The 19805-nt window shown below is 34.2% G+C and overlaps 1 protein-coding gene and 1 long non-coding RNA gene across 3 annotated transcripts in view; one reads left to right on the top strand and one right to left on the bottom strand.

Annotated features, from left to right (window-relative positions):
• Positions 1-19805, top strand: part of LOC108735250 — a 74591-nt gene that overhangs the window by 22805 nt on the left and 31981 nt on the right. The window contains exon 2 of the long non-coding RNA XR_001937551.1: positions 13589-13624. This is a non-coding gene — a long non-coding RNA (uncharacterized LOC108735250). The remainder of the gene's footprint in view (positions 1-13588; positions 13625-19805) is intronic.
• On the bottom strand, positions 2551-16535 carry LOC108735244 (nuclear factor interleukin-3-regulated protein). 2 transcript variants are annotated; one of them, XM_018467114.2, is made up of 2 exons: positions 16283-16535; positions 2551-4462 (listed from the first exon to the last, which is right to left on the bottom strand). In XM_018467114.2, the coding sequence occupies exons 1-2, from the start codon at positions 16329-16331 to the stop codon at positions 3240-3242; spliced, it is 1272 nt and encodes a 423-aa protein (XP_018322616.1). In that variant the 5' UTR covers positions 16332-16535; the 3' UTR covers positions 2551-3239. The 2 variants fall into 2 exon arrangements, with proteins under 2 accessions (XP_018322616.1, XP_018322617.1); XM_018467115.1 differs by lacking the exon at positions 16283-16535 and adding an exon at positions 6464-6649.

Below are 19805 nucleotides of genomic sequence, written 5' to 3'. Positions count from 1 at the left end.
AAAGATTTGGTTTATTTCTCTCTGATAGTGTGTAGGTATGTAGGAGTAGGACTATTAGTTTTAGTTACCTACCAGCGTGTGCATTAAAATTAAGCGTTGTTCAACTATTACATCATCTCCGAGGTGTTTGAACAATTACTCGTTTCAACTGGATGATTAAGTTAAAAACAAGCCAGCTCCGATTTTCGTGGTTTGCTATTGGAATGTAAATGTTTCCGGATAGATACCACGACCCTCGGCTGCCGTGTCAAAGGCATTACAAACCGCACACAGACGTCGCGTCGGTCATTCTGCCAAAGAACATTGAACGCCGATAAAATATTAAACTTTGACTTTACACCTGGCGCTTATCCTCAACATATTTTTTTTTTTTGGTTGTCATACGCTCATCAGTTACCTGCTGGGTGCGCACGTCCAACTTTTATTCGATTCAGTAAATTACCTTCATATTATGTAGTTTTCTTCGAAAAGCTCTAGTAAACCATTGGTCTATGATGATGAATATAGTAATGTTACAAAAATTGTTGACGTATTTTGTGTTTTATTTTAGAGCAAGGAAAATATCTTGTGCAATTGTCTTTTCGATAATATTACGCCACAAAATGTTTTGACTAATAAACACGATTGATCTTAATCAAATAAGAAATGTATTTACGATTGGTTAAAAATAGAGCATCGTGATAATGGTCTGTTATTTTTAGAATTTTTCCGCTTCTTTTTGTTTTTCGTATTAATCTTATGTAAGTAAGTGATAAATACATAAGCAGAAACAAACAGTTGAGCATTCGCATGACGAGGATTATAAAAGCGAAAACAAAAAATATTTATTAATTTCAAGTCAAAAAATAAGTTGCGGATTTCTGCCTTGCAATACTCGGATCCCTTTTCTCTATTTAAACACGACAAACACTTGCCCCAACGGGGGCCCCGGGACAATGGCCTGCTTCAATAAAATATAATCACAGTAATCGAATGTTGTGCTTTTTACGTGTGGCGCGGCTAAAACTGTTAGCAAGGTACTTTTTGCTTTTTGTTGAACACTCAGAAAAGTTTTAGGAATCGAGGTGATTCCACGGATTTTCCTATCGCGCAACAATTTAAGTAGTTTCTCTAAATATATCCACAAATAAATATACGACATAGGTATTGTATGTGCGCACGTCTTTTCAGCCTGCGGTAACTTTAGATTCGATACGTAAAATTCATTCATATAAAACAAGTTACAAAATTACTTAAGTCTTAAAGGCTTACGTTTAGTTATGGCGCTACGATCAACTAACAAAAGTATCGTCGAAATTCGGACGAGTTACGACTGGTTAAAATATATTGTTTTTATGACGGATTTATATTCTTAATTACATCATTTATACTGTTTGTTTATGTAGGTGTATGTTCTTATATCATTTAAAAACAAAATAAAGGAAAATTTGTTTGAGACGATAAAGAATATTTTTTTGCGTTTCAAGTACATATTTTGTTTTATAGTCCGGCGCATGTAAGCATTATTGTTTACTCAGAACGGAGATTTTCTTGACATTGGATCGCGTATATATATGCTGTCAGTAATAATAATAATGTATCAAATAAATAGTCAAAAATAAACGAAAACACAATCGAAGATATGATGAAGCATGTAGATGCAACGTCGTCCAAGTAACCTTGCTAGGTTTTCGACCTGACTATATTACGAAATTCTCGTTTACGACATTTAGCGAATAAACATTTTTAAAAATGTAAACGACCTTTGTTTATCGACAAAAAGTATCAGGCGTACATACGTACGTTCAATAAGAAACTAACAATTATGTACCTAGATTTCCATATCTTTGTTAGACGCTATTCACGATGCGTATGTAACTTTTTTTGTACATACGTTGACTCACGAGGAAATTCTTCTTGAAAAAGTTCCTGGCGCCTTCAGCTTGTTTTTGTTTCAACGACGTTGACGCGCAAAATTTCAGTGAATGAGTTGCGAAATATACACGTTTTATGTAATATGCACACATGTGCCCATCGATAAAATAAAAAGCACTTCTAGAAATTCTAGATTAGTTAGGTATATCGTCTCTATATTGGAATTATCTAATCTAGGTTCAGTGTACATAAATACTTATCAGACAATAGCGTCAACTCACGCATTGATATTATCAATTCAAAAAAATCAATTTGGCCGTTTTAAAAATTTCTCGTTATAGCCTAAGGTTCTTGACATCCATGTTCAATGTACTTACTACGTGTACCATGTAAATTCGTTTGTTTAAAATGGTCCGGTCATTATTGTATGTAAATGTTTGCGCATCTTTCTTTCCAAGTGGCTAGTAATTCAGTAACAAACACTGATATTTATAGAATTTTTGAGTTGAATTGTGGTGCTATCGCGTATAAATACCCATGACGCATCACTACAGCCCCACACCAATTACCAATCACCAACAAGCACGTCGCGAATTGCGCAACGGAATTGAGACTGGTCATGAACTAATCAGAATCTAATACTCACCTTTTGTTAAAAAGAGAAGCACACAAAGAACAATCGAATAAAACAATGGATTTTTTACAGAAAAATTCTTCCTTTATTTCGTACATACATATAGTAGTATATAGGATACATATTCCGGTAATATGAAAATAAAGACATTTTCGTGTAGTGTATCGCTTTTAGATAGTTTAAATTAAATTTGAGACCGAGAAACGCAATCGCAAACATTTTCGCCGATTGTCGGTGTTCACTGCTCAACGTCTTACATAAAATTCTAAGTATAAATAATTCTACATATGATAAATAGTTAACAATCACACGTCGGTTTTTTTAATAATAAATATGTAAAGGTAGTTAATAATATAGTACGAATAGTGAAAAGTAATCGAAAATGCAATCATATTATCGTCTGGAACAGCTGCGTAATAACATAAAAAATAAAGCGACCAAATTACATTGCACCATACTGTAGGATCAATGGAAGTAAAAAAAAAAACGAAAATGATTAAAGCAATATGTTGGCAAATATTCAAGCACATCGGTTAAATTAGTGACACACAAATAATACAAAGACTTTTTCTGAATCGATAAAAATACAATCCTTTCTTTCGTTCTTTTAATTTTCACAGTCCACACAATAAATAACTAATAACTAACAAATATCGTGGCGACACATCTCATCCGTTTTGGTCAGTCAAATATAATACAAAAAACTTAACAGCTTTTTCCATAATCACAAGATCACACGACGTCGCCAACTTTAGCGTTTCGTAGGCGACGATTCCTTTCCTTCTTTGTTCCTAATCATAATTGATTTCAAGTGTGCTACTTCTGACGATAAACGCACTATTTCCGAATGCAAACGATTTTTGGCATCAGCATCTCCATCGTTCGCTTCCTGAAGCACCGCTTGAGACTGTTTCTGTAGATTTTGTAAAGTAACTGCAGCTTGGGATGCAGACCATTCGCCCCCTAGCGATATACCGGAATCTCTTTCGTCGCTGGAGCCCTCGGCATCCCAAGGGGGGCTTGCCCTAGAACTGGGCTCTTGTTTAATGTGCTGCAACGAAAGTAGAGCATTCGCCGCATCTTTGTCTCCCAAATGAGACTTGTGCCTAAGTTTTAAAGGGAGACTGTTGTTAGCCTCGGTCGTTGTTAATGCAATCGGCGCACTTTCGTCTCCGGAATTACTGGACACTTCGTAAGGGGATTGGGCTCTTGATCGGGACCTCGAGAGATTTAAAGCACTGTTGCTGTTGTCACAATGAGTAGGTGAGGTGTGGTACGGCGGGAAGTTGCACATATTGTATTCTGTGTGATCCCTGTACGATGGTTCATGGTGGGGAGGATGGTGGAGGACTGTGTGCGTAGGGATTTGTGGTGGAGGCGACGGGCCCAAGACCGGCTGATGTATCACAGATGTGGGAATTGGGCTGGGATTCGGCCGACTGAAAAGCATCGCAGGTGGAGTGGTCAATTTCTGTCTTTTTGTTATGCTGAGAACTTGTTCGTTTGTTGGTAAGCTAGCCATTACTTTTTCTAAACAGACTATGTTCTCTCCGCAAATTCCAAATTCTTCCCGTATTGCCTCCAACTGGGCCTTGAGAATAGCATTTTCTTTGGTAAGTTCAACTACTCGTTGTTCCAGTACCATATCGTTAAACCGTCTTTTCTCGCGAGATCTTTTGGCCGCTTCATTGTTACGTCGCCTCCTGTCCCAGTAACTGTCGTCCTTCTTGCTATCAGGGATAAACTCCCGTTGCTTCCGTTGACTGAAGAGCTCTTTGTGTTTTATTTGTGACGCCATGCCGTAATTCTGAAAGCCATCGCCGTTCGGGGAAGGATTCGACGATGTCATCATGCTTTCGTGGCCGTGACTAGCCGGCATACTTGAGTTCAAGTGAGGGATTTCACCATTAACAGGAGACCCACTCTGACCGCGACCCATCAATTCGGCAACCATTATACGCTGGTTAATAACATCTGTAACAAAAGAGATAACTTCTTAGTCATCGCAACGCTACAGCATTTCGAGAGTGTTGGCTTTATCAGCAATTAGCAGAAACGTCATAGAAAATTCTCAACCCCGCAGTAGCGTAAATATAGCCGCTGACCCTTGAAGAGGTCATTGCCTAACCCCTCCACACATAATTATGTGCAAACGTTTGTTTGGCGCCAGCAACGGATGTGATTCAGTTTTAACCACATCATCCAGGCATATATACAGATCGTATATTAATTTCTAATATAGCAACACTTTAATTAATATACATTTGTATACGTGTATCTGACGCAATTTAAATGATTCTATCATCTAACTAACTAACTCATCATCGTTGATTTCTCATAGTTTTTTTTGTTGTTGTTATTCCGTAAAGTTATGAAATTCGTTCGTCACAACAATGACTACATAATGAATAAAAATAAATCGTAAACATGATAATCAAAAGGATCCACTCGAGGCGTTCGACAACAAATTAAACGGCCAAGTGTGTGGACGGAACGAGCTCATGTCGAAAAACTTCCACGTCCTTTAAGCCAAACTTGCAGTTATCAATGTTCGTTTTACGTACAGCAACACATACCTACAAGAATGTTTTCGACAAAAGTGGAAATGATAAATCATTATGTATATTAGGTATGCGTAATATCAGCAAAACGGGACAAGAATTAGGTATACGTTATTACGACATGATATTTTGTAATAGCCACGAACAAAGCCACGATATGACAAATAACTATAAAGTATGTATATCATAATGCAATACAGATTTTTTTCTGAAACTATTATATATACAATATAATATACCTACATACGTCTACATGTATGCTTTTAGTAGGTATTGTAAAATGTTGGGGAAATACAGAAGTACCCATATTTCCATGTATCCGTTAAAAAATAATGAGTCATCGTTTCGAAGACAAAGGAAGGAAAGTATTGTAAATTATAAAACAGATTACTTCATGGAATTTTGAGTCAATTTTAATCCTCACGTGTACGTCCGTGAATGCAATGCACTATCGAGAGGCATACGCAGTAACTGCGTTCATTGTCTAGGTGTATTTCCTTAGATCAGGCCAGAACTAGGCTAGTAGAACTAGCCAGTAGAATAGCGACCTACAATGCTGTAGTAGCAATTTAGTATTACATAATAGTATTTCAAAATCGCGAATCAAGCAACATAGACATAAAATAATCGCAAACTGGTTTGGTTTCAAGCATACACCTCTTTTATTATGTATTATATGTTTTGGTGTAATTAGAGCGGAATGAGTTCAGTTTATAAGAGAAATATTGGATCGCAATTATTTGTTAAGTAGCTATACGATAAACAGAATACTGCATATGAAATTAGTCCATCGAGACCCAATAAACAATTTCTCGAAGAACTATTCCCAAAAAAATACCTGGAACGGTTAAAAAAATACTCAGGTACTTAGGCACAGGTTTATTTTTGTCTTATGATTATAACGTTTTATCGCACAGGTACGTAATCCGTGTAAATTCCGAACGTAAACAAATGGCAACGAAATGCGGAGATAAGCGAAATAAACAGTTTTACTAGCAGCTCGAATCTGATTCGCAATAATACATTACAGAAGTAAACAATGATTTAATACATACTAGCGACTGAGAGAATGTGAAACGTGACTTTAGTAATTGTCGTCGCAACTTGGCGAAATGTCACTACGAATACACGTGATTTTACGCGCCAAAACCAGAACTTTCGATTGCGATTTAAAAATAAAACCTTACCAAGTACGAATTGTTTACAACAATTTCGTACTTTCAAATTTCAACTAGATACCTACTAAATATCAGCAGACAGTTAGATAGTTAGACCTTGTGTGACTCAAAAATGAGTCATCTTCAATAAAATAACAGAACATGGAATATGTACAATTTTTTTTAACTTATATATACACTAGGGTATTTTCATCCCCTAAATTGTGCAATGACGCAAAAAAAAAAATGAAACTCACCAACAACGTAAGACGTTGTCTAATATTAATTTATGTCCACTTGTAAGTAGATGGTGTTTAATATGAAACACTGTTTGTAAATATATATAGTTCAATAACAATTATTTTTTTGACTTAGGAGCACAACAATTGCACATCCGCACGATATCGCAGCTTATTAATAACTATTTTGCGGTGCACGCTCTCTCAGACTGCCGCATGTAACATACATACGTACATTGAGTCGCGTCGATGGGGAGTGGGAAAAAACAGTGGGGGAGACGAGGACAACACCCTCAGTGAGTCACCAATCAGAGCAGTGACAGGTCACCTTCGGTAACGTTATGTAATGTATTCGTGGTACATCGTAATAATCTTTTTATTATTTGAACCTATTTGCTAAAGTCTTTTAACAAAGCGGATTATACAATTTATGGTTCGTTGTTGAGAAATCTTTAAAACAACTCGTACTCCGTACCCCCCTGTCTTTTCCCTATTGAAATGAATGTTTTCATAAACAATTTTTATCTCTGCCCACTCAGTATAATTTTTTTTTGAGCGATTTTCGTAAATAAATTGCGGCGTATTTAGAAAGATTCTTTTTTATTTTCTTCTAGAAAGTAAATGATGCAGTTACAATTTATTTAAAGATATTACGCAGATTGCTACATTTAAGTACCTATTTAGTACAGAACGTAACTGTGGAGGGTTTGCCAAAACTTTTTAAAACAAACTCGATACCAAACATCGCAATTCCTACGATGCCCTACACATGTTACGCAATAAGTAAATAATTTTTGTTATCTATTTGTATTATTATTATTTTGTACCACCTTTCCACTTCGGTGACCGCCCGTAGTATTTACCATGACCCTCTTCTATCCATACTACGTGACGAAAATCTGCCTCCCCAGTGATCAAGCGTGGTATTTTTTGAACCCCCCCCCCTTCGAACGGGTCACGTAGTATTGGTACATTTCCTTAACAATATGTATGATGTATACATTTTATTTTATTACAAACTAGCCAAGTAAACATATTAACCGTAAAATAGATACTATGTATAAGTATAATGTTTACGTAAGTGCTATTCATTTATTAAAATAACAACAATTTGATATGATGTAGATATTTATATATGTACGTTAATTTGTTTATTAATTTATTTCTTTAATTTGATAAAATTAACATGGAGTTTCTAGTTGTTGACATAGGTTAGGAGTACTGATACCAATCAGTTGACAACACCATACTATGCTTAGTACAATAATTTGTTTCTGTTTTATCTCTGATTAAATTAAATTCATCTAAGACTAGGATAAATGTAAATAGCCTAAATCTAAATCAGGTATGATCAACAATAAAAATTTATAAATTAATATGTAACTGATATTACTTGTAAATTATTATTTTTTTTTATAAAAAGGAGTGTTATCGTTCTTTGCACAATGTGCTCATTTGTAATCGTAAAAGAAAAAAAGAAAAACAATAAGCAGGTTGATTTAAACGAAACAATACATCGCAGATCAACAACCCCATTTTCGCTCTTGTTTTGCTCGATATAAGGTTTTTGACATAACTTTGTATCTAATATAACCGAGATAAAAAGTTACTGCAACTTCATAATATGTATAAAAATACAAAGATAACAATTTTCACTTTGTTTCTTCATAAAATATTACCACGTAAAAACGATGTACTTATTAATACCGCACGTAACGCAATAGAAAATCCGCTATATTCACAATCATTGTTAATAACTTCACAAACACATTTCAAAATACTCTGCACAATATCGGCTGTTATCCTTATTCCGACCGCGCTGAGTGCAAAAATAAACAAAGGTCTCTCATTCCTAAGGTTAACATCTGCATATACCGAACTCGAGGTCAAGCAGTGCACCATTCGAAAAAAAAAAAATAAGTAAAGGCTTTTTTATTATACGGCACAATTAATGCAATAGCTGGAACGATTACTATCAAGGGCGACATTATTTTTGTAATATCTACGTAATCGCCAAACCTGCGAGCTGCGACAGATACGGGGTGGTTCGTGTTTTGATTATACATTTTATAGGTATAATACCTTTAACACTAAGTTTTTTAATTGTCAGATTAAGAGGAAACTTGTTCCTGTAAAGTACGTATGTGTGCAGAGACTTAACTGAACATATAACAATGCAATGCTAAAATATACGGCACAATTGCATTTACAGTTATTGACTAAAACTTTTTGGCCTATTCCAAAGTTATTTTATTTACTTTCAAGTCGATCCTTGTATAATCTTGTATGCAATAAGAATTCGTCAGTAGATATGCATATGCTATAATAAATTTATAATTTATTTTTCCCATGATTGATACCTTGGATTTGATCACTAATTATACCAAATAAGTATCGAACCTGCATAAAGACGTGTACATAAAATTTATATGTATTTACTGGTGTTTACATGTACAAGTAGCACACAATATAATCGTGACTTGGTACAAAATGTTACTTGAATTATTATTAAGTGTATATGTATTTATTTATGTATGAGGCTTGTAGCAAGTAATCGACCTCGCTGCAATACCAAGACAAGGTTATTTAAATGACCTCTTATTTCCACTTTAGGTTATTTCCGGTAAGGTGTCTACCTTTCCTGTCAGTGTTTTTTTTTTCTCGTATATTTTGAAGTACGTTTTAAACACTACCGCACCAGCTTGTTTACTAAATGTTCTGTAGGTACATAGGCCAAACACTTACACACATAGAAAGATAGCTAGGTAATTTGTATCTACTAATGGTACAAACAAGGTACTTTTTGTATTGTGTATCCCTGATAAAAAAAGTGTATCGTCTCTTTATCTATACTAAACAAGCACTCGTCATTTTTAATTAATTTTCGTTCATTTACCCCTTCAGGGTTTATAGCTCACAAAGTAAAAGTATATAAAAACGTTTCCTTTGAAATAATTTTTGGTTTTCCTTTCTGGTACAGATTTAGAGAAATGATTAAGTACTATTGCTTTACAAAGCAAATTAAAACAAGGTAAAAATTGTACCTTCTGAATATTTTTTGGTGTGATTTTGGAAAAACGATAAATTCGGTTATTTTAATTCGGAATTTCGTCCCTTTGTCATAATTCAAATGGATTGTCCCATGACGTTGCCTGGGCTGCAAATATAACCGTTAATAAAAGTTGAAAGAATTGGGCAAATTACAAAATATTTCAGGTAGCAAAAAGGTTTCGTAATATCCAGTTGACGAAGCACTGCATTCATTTGCTCAGTTAAACACTAAACACATGCATTATTATACATAATGAAATACGTAAGATTTGTCCTTCGTCTTTGCATTGCGCGAATTAGTCATTGCCTTTGTAATTTTGAATGCATGAAAATTCCAAGGAATCGATATTGTTATTGATCAATATTATTATTGTAAAACGAAATGTGATTTTTGTGTATTCATATGACTAACGTGTAGCGTTTTAAAAAAAAACCAACACAAAAGATTGGTATGCAACGAAATCATTCATTAGATTACTCAAGAAACTTTGATAAATAAAACAATAGGTAACTTATTGCTATTATGAATTTCGTTGTCTCTGTTTTACAAATCATTATTTTAATAGCAATTCGGTAATTAATTTGATAAAAAAAGAACTCAAAACTATCTTTTTAATATTTCTCTGATGCATATTTCTAAAAATATTACTGAAAATGTGCCAACCGGAAAAACATTTTCACCCTGTCTATTTCGCGATCATAAGGAAAGTACAGGATAGCTTTTACCTATTAAGCTACGTATTACCTATAAGAAACCGAACGATTATCCTGTTTGACAGTTTTTTAGAAATTCGCAATACAAATGCTCTTCCTTGATCTTCAAAAATCTAGTGAAAATACAAAATGATATCTCTCTGATATTTGTAATTTCAGAGAGGAAATATATTAAGTCGCAATGTGCTGTTTGTGTTAGTCACGGAAAAGCATGTAATAAGAGCTAATTTAATAAAAAAATAAAGAAAATTATTCCAGGATTTGTGAGTGCCATCGTACAGAACCCTTGGTGTGCTGATCGAGCTCGCACTATTTGGTAGGACACAATTTTTTGTGATTTTAACAGCATACTTTTTGGTTTCAATTATAAAAGTGAAATGTTAGAATTCGTAACAATATTTTTCCTCTAGTCAGCCAAGCTTGAATATGTAGGTCAGCGAACCGTTAGAATTTGTAATAATTTAAGGTTACAGCCAGTTTTCCATAGATAACTTTTTCACAATCTCATCGAAGGTCGGTTGAAAAATAACGGAATAACTGTACCGATTTGTCAATACTCGGTGCAAGTGATCTCAAAGAATTTCTTGGCTTTTTTTTATTAGGTACGCCTCTACCTATTATGCATATACGTAGGTACATTTTAATTATGTATGTAATTCACGAACACATTCATATATGTATGTATTTACCTATATCTATGCTAATCAATTCTTTTGGTATGCGATTTTTGCATTGCTTCGAAACAAAATAAATTTGCCACAACTGCATAATTTTTAATTACTTAAACTAATTAACTAATTTGCTGTAATATTTAATCAGTTCAATCTATCTTTTTCGATACAGAACAATTATATATGATCACATATATAAGGGTTGTTCGGAAAGTCATTTCGTTTTTTCCCGACAGAGGATTTAATTGTATTCTTTTGCACCCAACTTCACATTTAAGCCGTATAATTTTTATATGCTTTGAGAGCTCATATAGCAAGGCTTGTGTGTGAAAAATTCCAATTCATTCTACGCAGTAGTTTTTGGTTGGTGCCCTATTAAATATGAGAGCGATAAGCAGCATTTTCGACATATCTTACTGTTTTACTACAGAAAGGGTAAAAATGCTGTTCAAGCCAGAAAGAAATTGACTGATGTGTATGGAGAAGGTGTGTTGACAGTACGCCAGTGCCAGAACTGGTTCGCTAAATTTCGATCCGGCAATTTGGATGTCGAAGATGCACCACGTTCGGGAAGGCCGGTTGAAGCTGATAAAGACGCGATAAAGGCATTAGTTGATGTGAACCGGCGAATAACAACACGTGAGATCGGATTGAGGTTAAATTTATCAAATTCAACAGTTTATGATCACTTGAAAGGCCTAGGATTATCCTCGAAGCTCGATGTATGGGTTCCCCATGTTCTCAAAGAGAGAAATCTGTGTCGCCGTATTGGCCGTCTGCGATTCGCTTCTCAAACGTCACGAAAATGATCCGTTTTTGAAGCGCATCATCACTGGGGACGAAAAATGGGTTGTATACAACAACGTCAAACGCAAGAGGTCATGCAGCAAAAAAGATGAACCGGCTCAAACCATTTCCAAAGCCGATATTCACCAAAAAAAGAAGAAGATTTCCCCTCTTCCACGAAAACATAAAAAAAAAAAAAAAAAACCAAAAAAAGGTGATGCTGTCTGTTTGGTGAGATTTTAAAGGAATCGTTTTTTTTTGAGCTTTTACCGGATAACACAACGATTAATTCGGAAGTTTACTGTCATCAGCTGGACAAACTGAATGATGCACTTCAACAGAAAAGGTCAGAACTAATCAACAGGAAAGGTGTAGTGTTTCACCAAGACAACGCGAGACCTCACACAAGTTTGATCATTCGCCAAAAGCTTTTACAGCTTGAATGGGATACAATGCTACACCCACCATATTCTCCAGACCTGGCACCATCGGATTATTATTTGTTCCGGTCACTCCAAAATTTTTTAGACGGTAAAACCTTCACCTCTAATGAGGAGGTCAAAAACCTCCTCGATCAGTTTTTTGCCAGCAAAGACCAAAAATTTTATGAGCGTGGAATTATACTAAATCTAATTGCCCAATTAGGCCTAAATGTCTTAAGGCGTTATATTTCTGATCAAGTCCAAATCAAATAACTTGATCAGGGCCAAATGATACAACCTAATCACGACACACAGGGTTGTTAAATGTTAAATTTCTGGTCCGGTCCCAATCAAAATTTGAAGTTAGGTTTGCCGAGAAGGTCCAGACCGTAGTCGTAACAAGTTTCTAATCGGGGTTGTCTAAGAAAAATTACAATCAGTGCTTATAGAAATAAGTACAAAAGTTTGGCGTTGCATGCGAGTGCAAAGATAACGAAAGAGGTTCGCATCGATGTTGCGTTATCTTACCTGCGTGTTGCAGATGTAGATGATGTATGGTTAATAAATAGATATTCAAGAAGAGCCTCCAATAAAGAAAACATGCTGATGTTTTTTGAATACTTCGTTTTCATTAGTCGCTCAATAACCATGTTGTCACAGTAGCTAATATGTCGACTATAATGCCGTAGAAGGATGGAACAATAAATTAAATCATATCATGAGGGCTAATTCTAGAAAATGCCAGTTAACCAGAAAAATAAGAAAAGAGACAAAACAAAATGAAGAAAGAAAATGTAGAAGAAAGAAGCGCTCACTGAGTTAGATAAACGAATAAAGAGAATACTGAATCAGTTCACTTCAACACTGCTTGAGATTTTTGGCATACAGTGCAAAAGTTGAACGAATAGGTACCTTGGTATCATAAAATCCCTTCATTTGCTACACGAGGCCCACACGTTACATGAGGCATCGCCCTTATAAATTCTAGTCGGAATAGTTTCCTTGAAACAACCTAAAAGGAAAGAGTGAAGTGCGTGTCCAACCACTCTTAGGAGTGACAACCTTATGATGATAATGTCACTACCGACTAAAAATTTGCTTTTTCATAACTGCATTTAAGTAACATCGTTTGGTTTAGAAAAGAGTTACTTAATTTTGTTAATATTCTCTAATGATATGAATTAATTTTATGAAAAAGCGGTCACACATCAGGTTGAGCTAATAATGTGTTGTTTATTATAACATTGTTTGTAATTATTAGTGAGATAGGTACTTTTTCTTGTCTAATTTACAGCTGACTCAAAATGGTGTGGCCGTAAAAAATTAACCGGATTTTATTACCTTTTGCTTTGATTGCTACTTCGTTACTGACATTCTTGAGAGACTGATTACAGCGAAAAATAAAAAGTATATATAAAAGTTGTGTTTTTCAGTATACCTAGTATTTTACTTTTCTTATTGTACGTAACAACTAATTGTTGTCTTATCTTTTTTTTCAGATCTTCGATTAGCCCAGTTTACTCAGACAGAAAAGGGTAAGTTTTTTCATACATGTTTCTATGTCTTCTTATATATTTCTTTTAAGTGGTAAGTATCATTTGTACTGTACATACCTACATGCACAGCACTATTTTCTAACAGTCGCCCGATAGAGAAATTCCTTATTTAATCAGTCGCAGTCTAAGAAAGTAAGAGAAAGCTTTGCGAAACTTATTAGAATTAATGCAGTTTTCTTATAAATATTACAAAGTCATAGGTACTCGAATTAATCTATATCTTAATTAGTTTCATATACTCTTTGAATTGCGACACGCTCCATCTGTGACCAAACCATTTTTCGTAAAAAAAAAAAAATCGGGACGTAAAATTGTTTCCTAACTGTTTTTGCTGACAGAAGCTTTTGTCTGTGCTTAATGACGAGATAAGTATAACTGAACTCTGTAGTGAATTATTGACAAGCGGGCGAAACACACCAAATACATCTGCTTTTTGGTCGCAAATGCACAATACCGTAACTGAAACATATACAAGGTGTCTATAGAAGATTCCTTCCAATAAATTATCTGAATACGTACACTAACACACCTGTAGGCAGGTCCTAGATTTTCACCTTTAATATGAATTTCATCTTCTAGTGTTATGTGCATTTGTCAAGAGCAATATCAATTATTATTATATATCCCAAAACAAACATGGAGTAAAACAATATTTAATAGTGATGAATTGACAACTGAAGATAGGGATATTCTAGCACTTAACACGTATTACTTTATTAGAATTAGATAACATATGCAAGTTTAAAATTTAGTATAGAGCTAATTATCAACTTCTTAGATAGAAGACGATAATTTTTGCATATGGATAATGCATTATCGTTGATATGATTAAGTATGTATTACATGTACATTTGCGTTTTTTATATGAAGGAGAGCTTTCTACTATAAATTACCTATTCAGTTAATAATGGAGGTAGGTAGTTGGCACGTCGGTAAATAGTGAAATTTCTCCAGTTTTAAACGAAAAAAATGTCTGATAATTGCGCCGATACATGAATGTGTGAATAAATAATCGAAAGCTGATGGTTTAATTACTGTGCGATATTTTTTTTTGCATAATTATCGAAACCGTAACAGTGTGTTTTAACATGGAGATTGACTGTGAATTTTTGCACGAGTTTAGTCCTAATAGTCGTGTTTAAAATACTGATTTAAAAATAAATTGAGAGGGTCTTGTAGGTGCATGCACATATAACAGAATTGTCGTTAACCCCGTTACTCCCCCTTGACCCCTTACTCCCCCCATTTGCATGATGCAGTTTTATTAATAGATTCATCTAAAACGATATAAGTATATGTATATTTACAGGTAGGAGTTCCAAATATAACTTTTTCTGTCAACATGTTACTTAGTAAACATTAATCTTTACGTCCATGTAACTTTTTTTTTTTAAATAACTGGTTACAAGATTTAAACTTTTGTTACCTGGAGTTATTTGACACATGTACGTACAGAACGAGCCTTATTTTTCAACAGATTTTTGATTTTGGTTTGAATAAAAAAAAATTAATGTATGTTGGTAGCTTTTGTGATTTGTAATTCGTAATATTTTTAGTAAATTGTTTAGTGGTTAAAATTCCGTTCAGGATTGTTAATTGTCGAAGCTGTTAGATACAAACAAATTAGCAATGTTAAACAGTGTTCGCAAATTTTTGGCCAGGTTATTGAACCATGAGTTTTGCGTATTGTTTAAACATGAAGTCAGTGCACTTCGACAGAGCCAATTTCATTAGTTTTATTTGATATATGTGTATTTTTTACATAATCGTACATCAAACAACAAATAATGTCGGAGACTGATAAATTCAAGTGAAATCTCTAACCGCGCTCATCACGAAAACAAAAAAATAACTTTTTTTTTTTTTAATACTTAGGTGGGTAATATACTTATCATAAATATGCAAGTGTCATTGTTCGCAAATAAGTTAAAAATACTTGTTTTTATCTATCCTCGCTACAAAATAACCAATAAATCATAATATGTAGTTGATAACATTTTTTATTCAACTTTTAAAAAATAACATAATTATGTACTTACTGACTTGTATATTTTGTTAATTGATAATTCTTATACTTTTTTTTTTTCGAAATTAATATCTGGACTAACTTTCTTAAAAGTAAAGTACCTACTTAATAATTAACAAAAACCTTATCCCCAGACACTAATCCGAGGTCTGTTTCACCATTACCAAATTCATGAATGAAACCGGAAGTAACTGTTACATCCGCAATTCGCAACTATCTGTTACGCGTTTTATTGAACAGTCCGCGTATTAAAAGAAAGTAGTGCAAGAAGAAATGGAGAAAACTTCTCTAGAAGCAATCTAGAAGACCATCATCGTGTATTTGCGCTTACTATTTCTAATCCGTAGGTAAGTAGCAATATCCTGATATAATAAAATATGTAAAAGTTGACGCCTTATGATGGAGTTCAAGGTTGAGTACCTATCAAGTGCAAAATATTCGTATCGTATATAGGGTTGGTTAAGAAATGTTTTCGGTACTTTTTAAATATGTATTAAAAGTGACAGAAGCTATGCGATATTTAATTCTGTCACTCTTCTTATTTTCGCGAAAAGTTTTTTAAACTTTATAAAAGTATTATTGGGTTAAAAATAATTTGACTTTTAACTTACTTGGAGATGTTGAGAAGATAACCCCATTATCCGGATGCATGGCAGGCATTGGAGATGCAAATGAGTGGTGAATTTTCGTCGAATAAAAAAAAATGGTAATACCTAAGCGTGTAACCACCGAATGTCTATGTACTGTTCACTAATAGGAGTTCACTGTTACTACCGTCGATACAGTTAATAGAGTCAATATTTAATAACACTGTTGTCTGTCGGAAGTTTAGCACTAGAAACACATCTCGGCACGTCCTTTCTGATCTAGAGTCAATTTTGGTATAGACTGCAAGTGCAGGCTCCCACCTGGACGTAATGTAAAAGTGTGCGATAGTGACCCAGTTGTAAAGTCGGCCTGTAGAAGTGGCAAGCCGATGAAAGCGGAGAAAGGACAAAATGAATTACAGCCGTTATTACTAACATAGCATTACGCGCGATTACACAGCACATAACATGTTTGTGCCCTCGATTCACGACCAAATTTTTGGTTTGACGACTGCTGGTAATAGCGCGTACAAAAACAGATTTCTCTACTTGCGTTCCAATCTCAGTACGCTCATTGTCAAGTTCTATGGTCGAAGGTCGGCGCCCACTATATATATATATATATATGTATACATATAATGCCAAGAAGAAATAGCGCGAAAATTAACACTAGAGAAAGTTCACCACTTATACAAAGGCCATGACAGACACTGCGCGAAACCAATTCGTTTTGTCATTTTCTTATTCTTGAACCTGTTCGCAACACTGGCGATTTCAATTTCTTCTATCAATGTTCTAGAACGAAGCACGTTCCGTATGTATCTATTTTTCTGGCATGTACCAAATATCCCTGACATGCACCCATTATCAATTTCATCGACAACCAAAACAAGTTTGCATGACTTTTTTCAATACCTAATCGAAATTAATAGTTTGGATTTTCAATGTCAAGTTCAAAAAACAGCAGAAGTTAAAGAAGACAATGAATTGGTTACATGTCTAAATGCGTCTAAAACCCACTCCGATATTAGGTCAGAAATAGACACTTCAGAGGTCTTTACATCTCCGATGGTAGATGTGTCGAAAGACCTCTGAAGAAGTTTGCCATTCGTGAAACGTTGGGAAGAAACTCCAACCGACGATGGTTTAGACCCGAATCAGTTCTACTGTCCGCGAAAACCTTTACCAATTTGTCACCTTGACGTTAGGCGCATTTAAAAATTGTGCCAAGAACACCTGGGAATCCCTAACCAAATCCAAATATAAAGTCAATAACAAAACCCTTTGAGAAAACAGTGCCTGTAGTTGGAAACTGAAACAAAAGAAATTATGTTGCGTTGGAAACAGCACATATAAGTATCTCCATGATCCTATAAACAATATTTAACATGAGTCTCCCAATATTTATCTTATTTAGGTCAAAAACTAAACGGAAAGGATAAGCGAAAACCTTAAAACACCAATATTACACCCGTGAAAGTAAATCCAAACAGAGTATCCAAACACTATTCAACATTTTAGATCAAAAAATAACTACCTGTAGATTGTTATATTAACACCAGAAAGCTATTCCAGTTTGGGAATAATTATTAATTTCACTAAATTTTGTAGTAAATTCTTAAAAAAGGTGGTAAGGATTTGATCTCAGCAACATTTTAATCTTCCAAATTTGTAAATCAGCCTCTTGAAGTTAACAGATTTTGAGTAATCCTTGCTTTTTAAAAACGAAAGTATTTATTTTATTTTTCTATTTCTTGACGATACGATTGCTCTTCTACGCGATAAAACCATCTTTTAATTGATAAACTTTTCAAAGCATTCTGAATTATGTTAAATATGTTATTGTTTCTATCGAAAAGGAAATATGGAAATGAATTTATGAAAAGAACAAAAGAAAACTACATAATGCTACCAACATATAATACATTTATTGTGCACTATTATATTTTATCCTAGAATTTTTCTTCATTACGCATTAAGCATTTTTCTATTTTACAATTATGTATGTATTGAAATGCGTGGTAAAATATGGTCTCTCATTGTTGGATTCCTTCCATCCTATCGCAGTTTCATTTTTATTTACGGTAAAAATTCTTTCAAAACATTTTATAAAATTGACATAATTAGAACAAAATGTTTTGACTATGAAAAGCAGTAATTTATATCAAACGTTGTGTGCTATATTTATACATGTAGTAGCTACATTTATTGCATAACCGATATGCAAACGTTTTAAGATAAAATAATACATGTAACAAAATTAATTCGAAAAGTTGTGTTAATGTGGGTCATACCAAGGCGCTGCATGTGTTTATACATGTATTTAAAATGGGATAAATAAAAATAATAATGATTCTATTTTACCTTCACATGTCTGTTGATTAAAAGTGGGCAACACGCAGTTGCAACTCTTTATTAATTAGAAGTCAAATAAAATCGTTATGGTAATTGTTAAAACAAAAGCATATACAGCACATACATTTATTACACACAATAAAAACGGACTATATAGTAAATATTGTTATAGAAAAAGTTGACCATTTGTCATTTTCACTGAGAAGTGGCCAGGGTCATAGCACGAGAGGATTTTAGCTGTTATGATATTTAAGATGTCACACCCTTTTTAAGTAAGGTCAGAAACATAAGCAATAATATTGATTACTTAAAATTGGACCTTCAGCATCTGGCATTGCGAATTCTGATGTTTCAATGACAATCAGTAAAAGTTAAGGTTTCGGCAAGTTTTGGAGACTTAACTTCACTGCAACATACATGCGTTCATACGTAATATGTCTGTAAGTTAGAACATTTATTAAAATATACCTCATTACACAATCGCAGTATCACTTATCAAAAGTTTTCGGTAAATATTTAGTTAGTTAATCAATTTCTTACGTTACATCAGTGCTGCATTTGCATCTGCATCATATAGTCCGCGGCCAAGGGAGACAGAAAAAGCTCAGTCTGCCGCAATTTCAGTCTAGACTGATGTGCTCGGTTTGGATGAACTTAGTTAGGATCATACAGGACATCCTGATTTATTCCATGTATGTTAACCTAGTCAGGATCATACAGGGTACCCTGATATGGATTATATAAGGTACCCCTCTCCGAACCTGCCTTTTTAAGGCGTTACATTTTTTATGCGACCCTGGTCAGATTTACGTATTGATAACCTAATAGGGTAGCTGGGATGCCGGATCCGATCCGGATCCCTACCCCTTTTTATTTTCTGCTCTAACTATCGTACAGCATATTATGTCAATGTGTAGAGGTCGATTTGATCCATTTTCATCTAACAAAACCGCAGAGAAACTCAAATTAACAACATTATCATTATAACTTGTGCCCTAAATTTGCCGTTTTTCCTACTTCAATTGGTCTAGATATTTATTAGCGTAAATTGAAAATGTCTGGGTTTTCCCAGCTTTTCTTGCAGATTATTATAGGAACATTGGTCACTATTTGTATTTGAAATCGAAGTTTCACTACCAGGATTTTAATTTTCTATGTTAAACATACGCATTCCATAGAATGACAGTAAGTC

Source organism: Agrilus planipennis, unplaced genomic scaffold, assembly GCF_000699045.2.
Source record: "Agrilus planipennis isolate EAB-ADULT unplaced genomic scaffold, Apla_2.0 scaffold15, whole genome shotgun sequence".
NCBI lineage: Eukaryota > Metazoa > Arthropoda > Insecta > Coleoptera > Buprestidae > Agrilus > Agrilus planipennis.
This window is presented reverse-complemented; position numbering and strand designations above follow the sequence as displayed.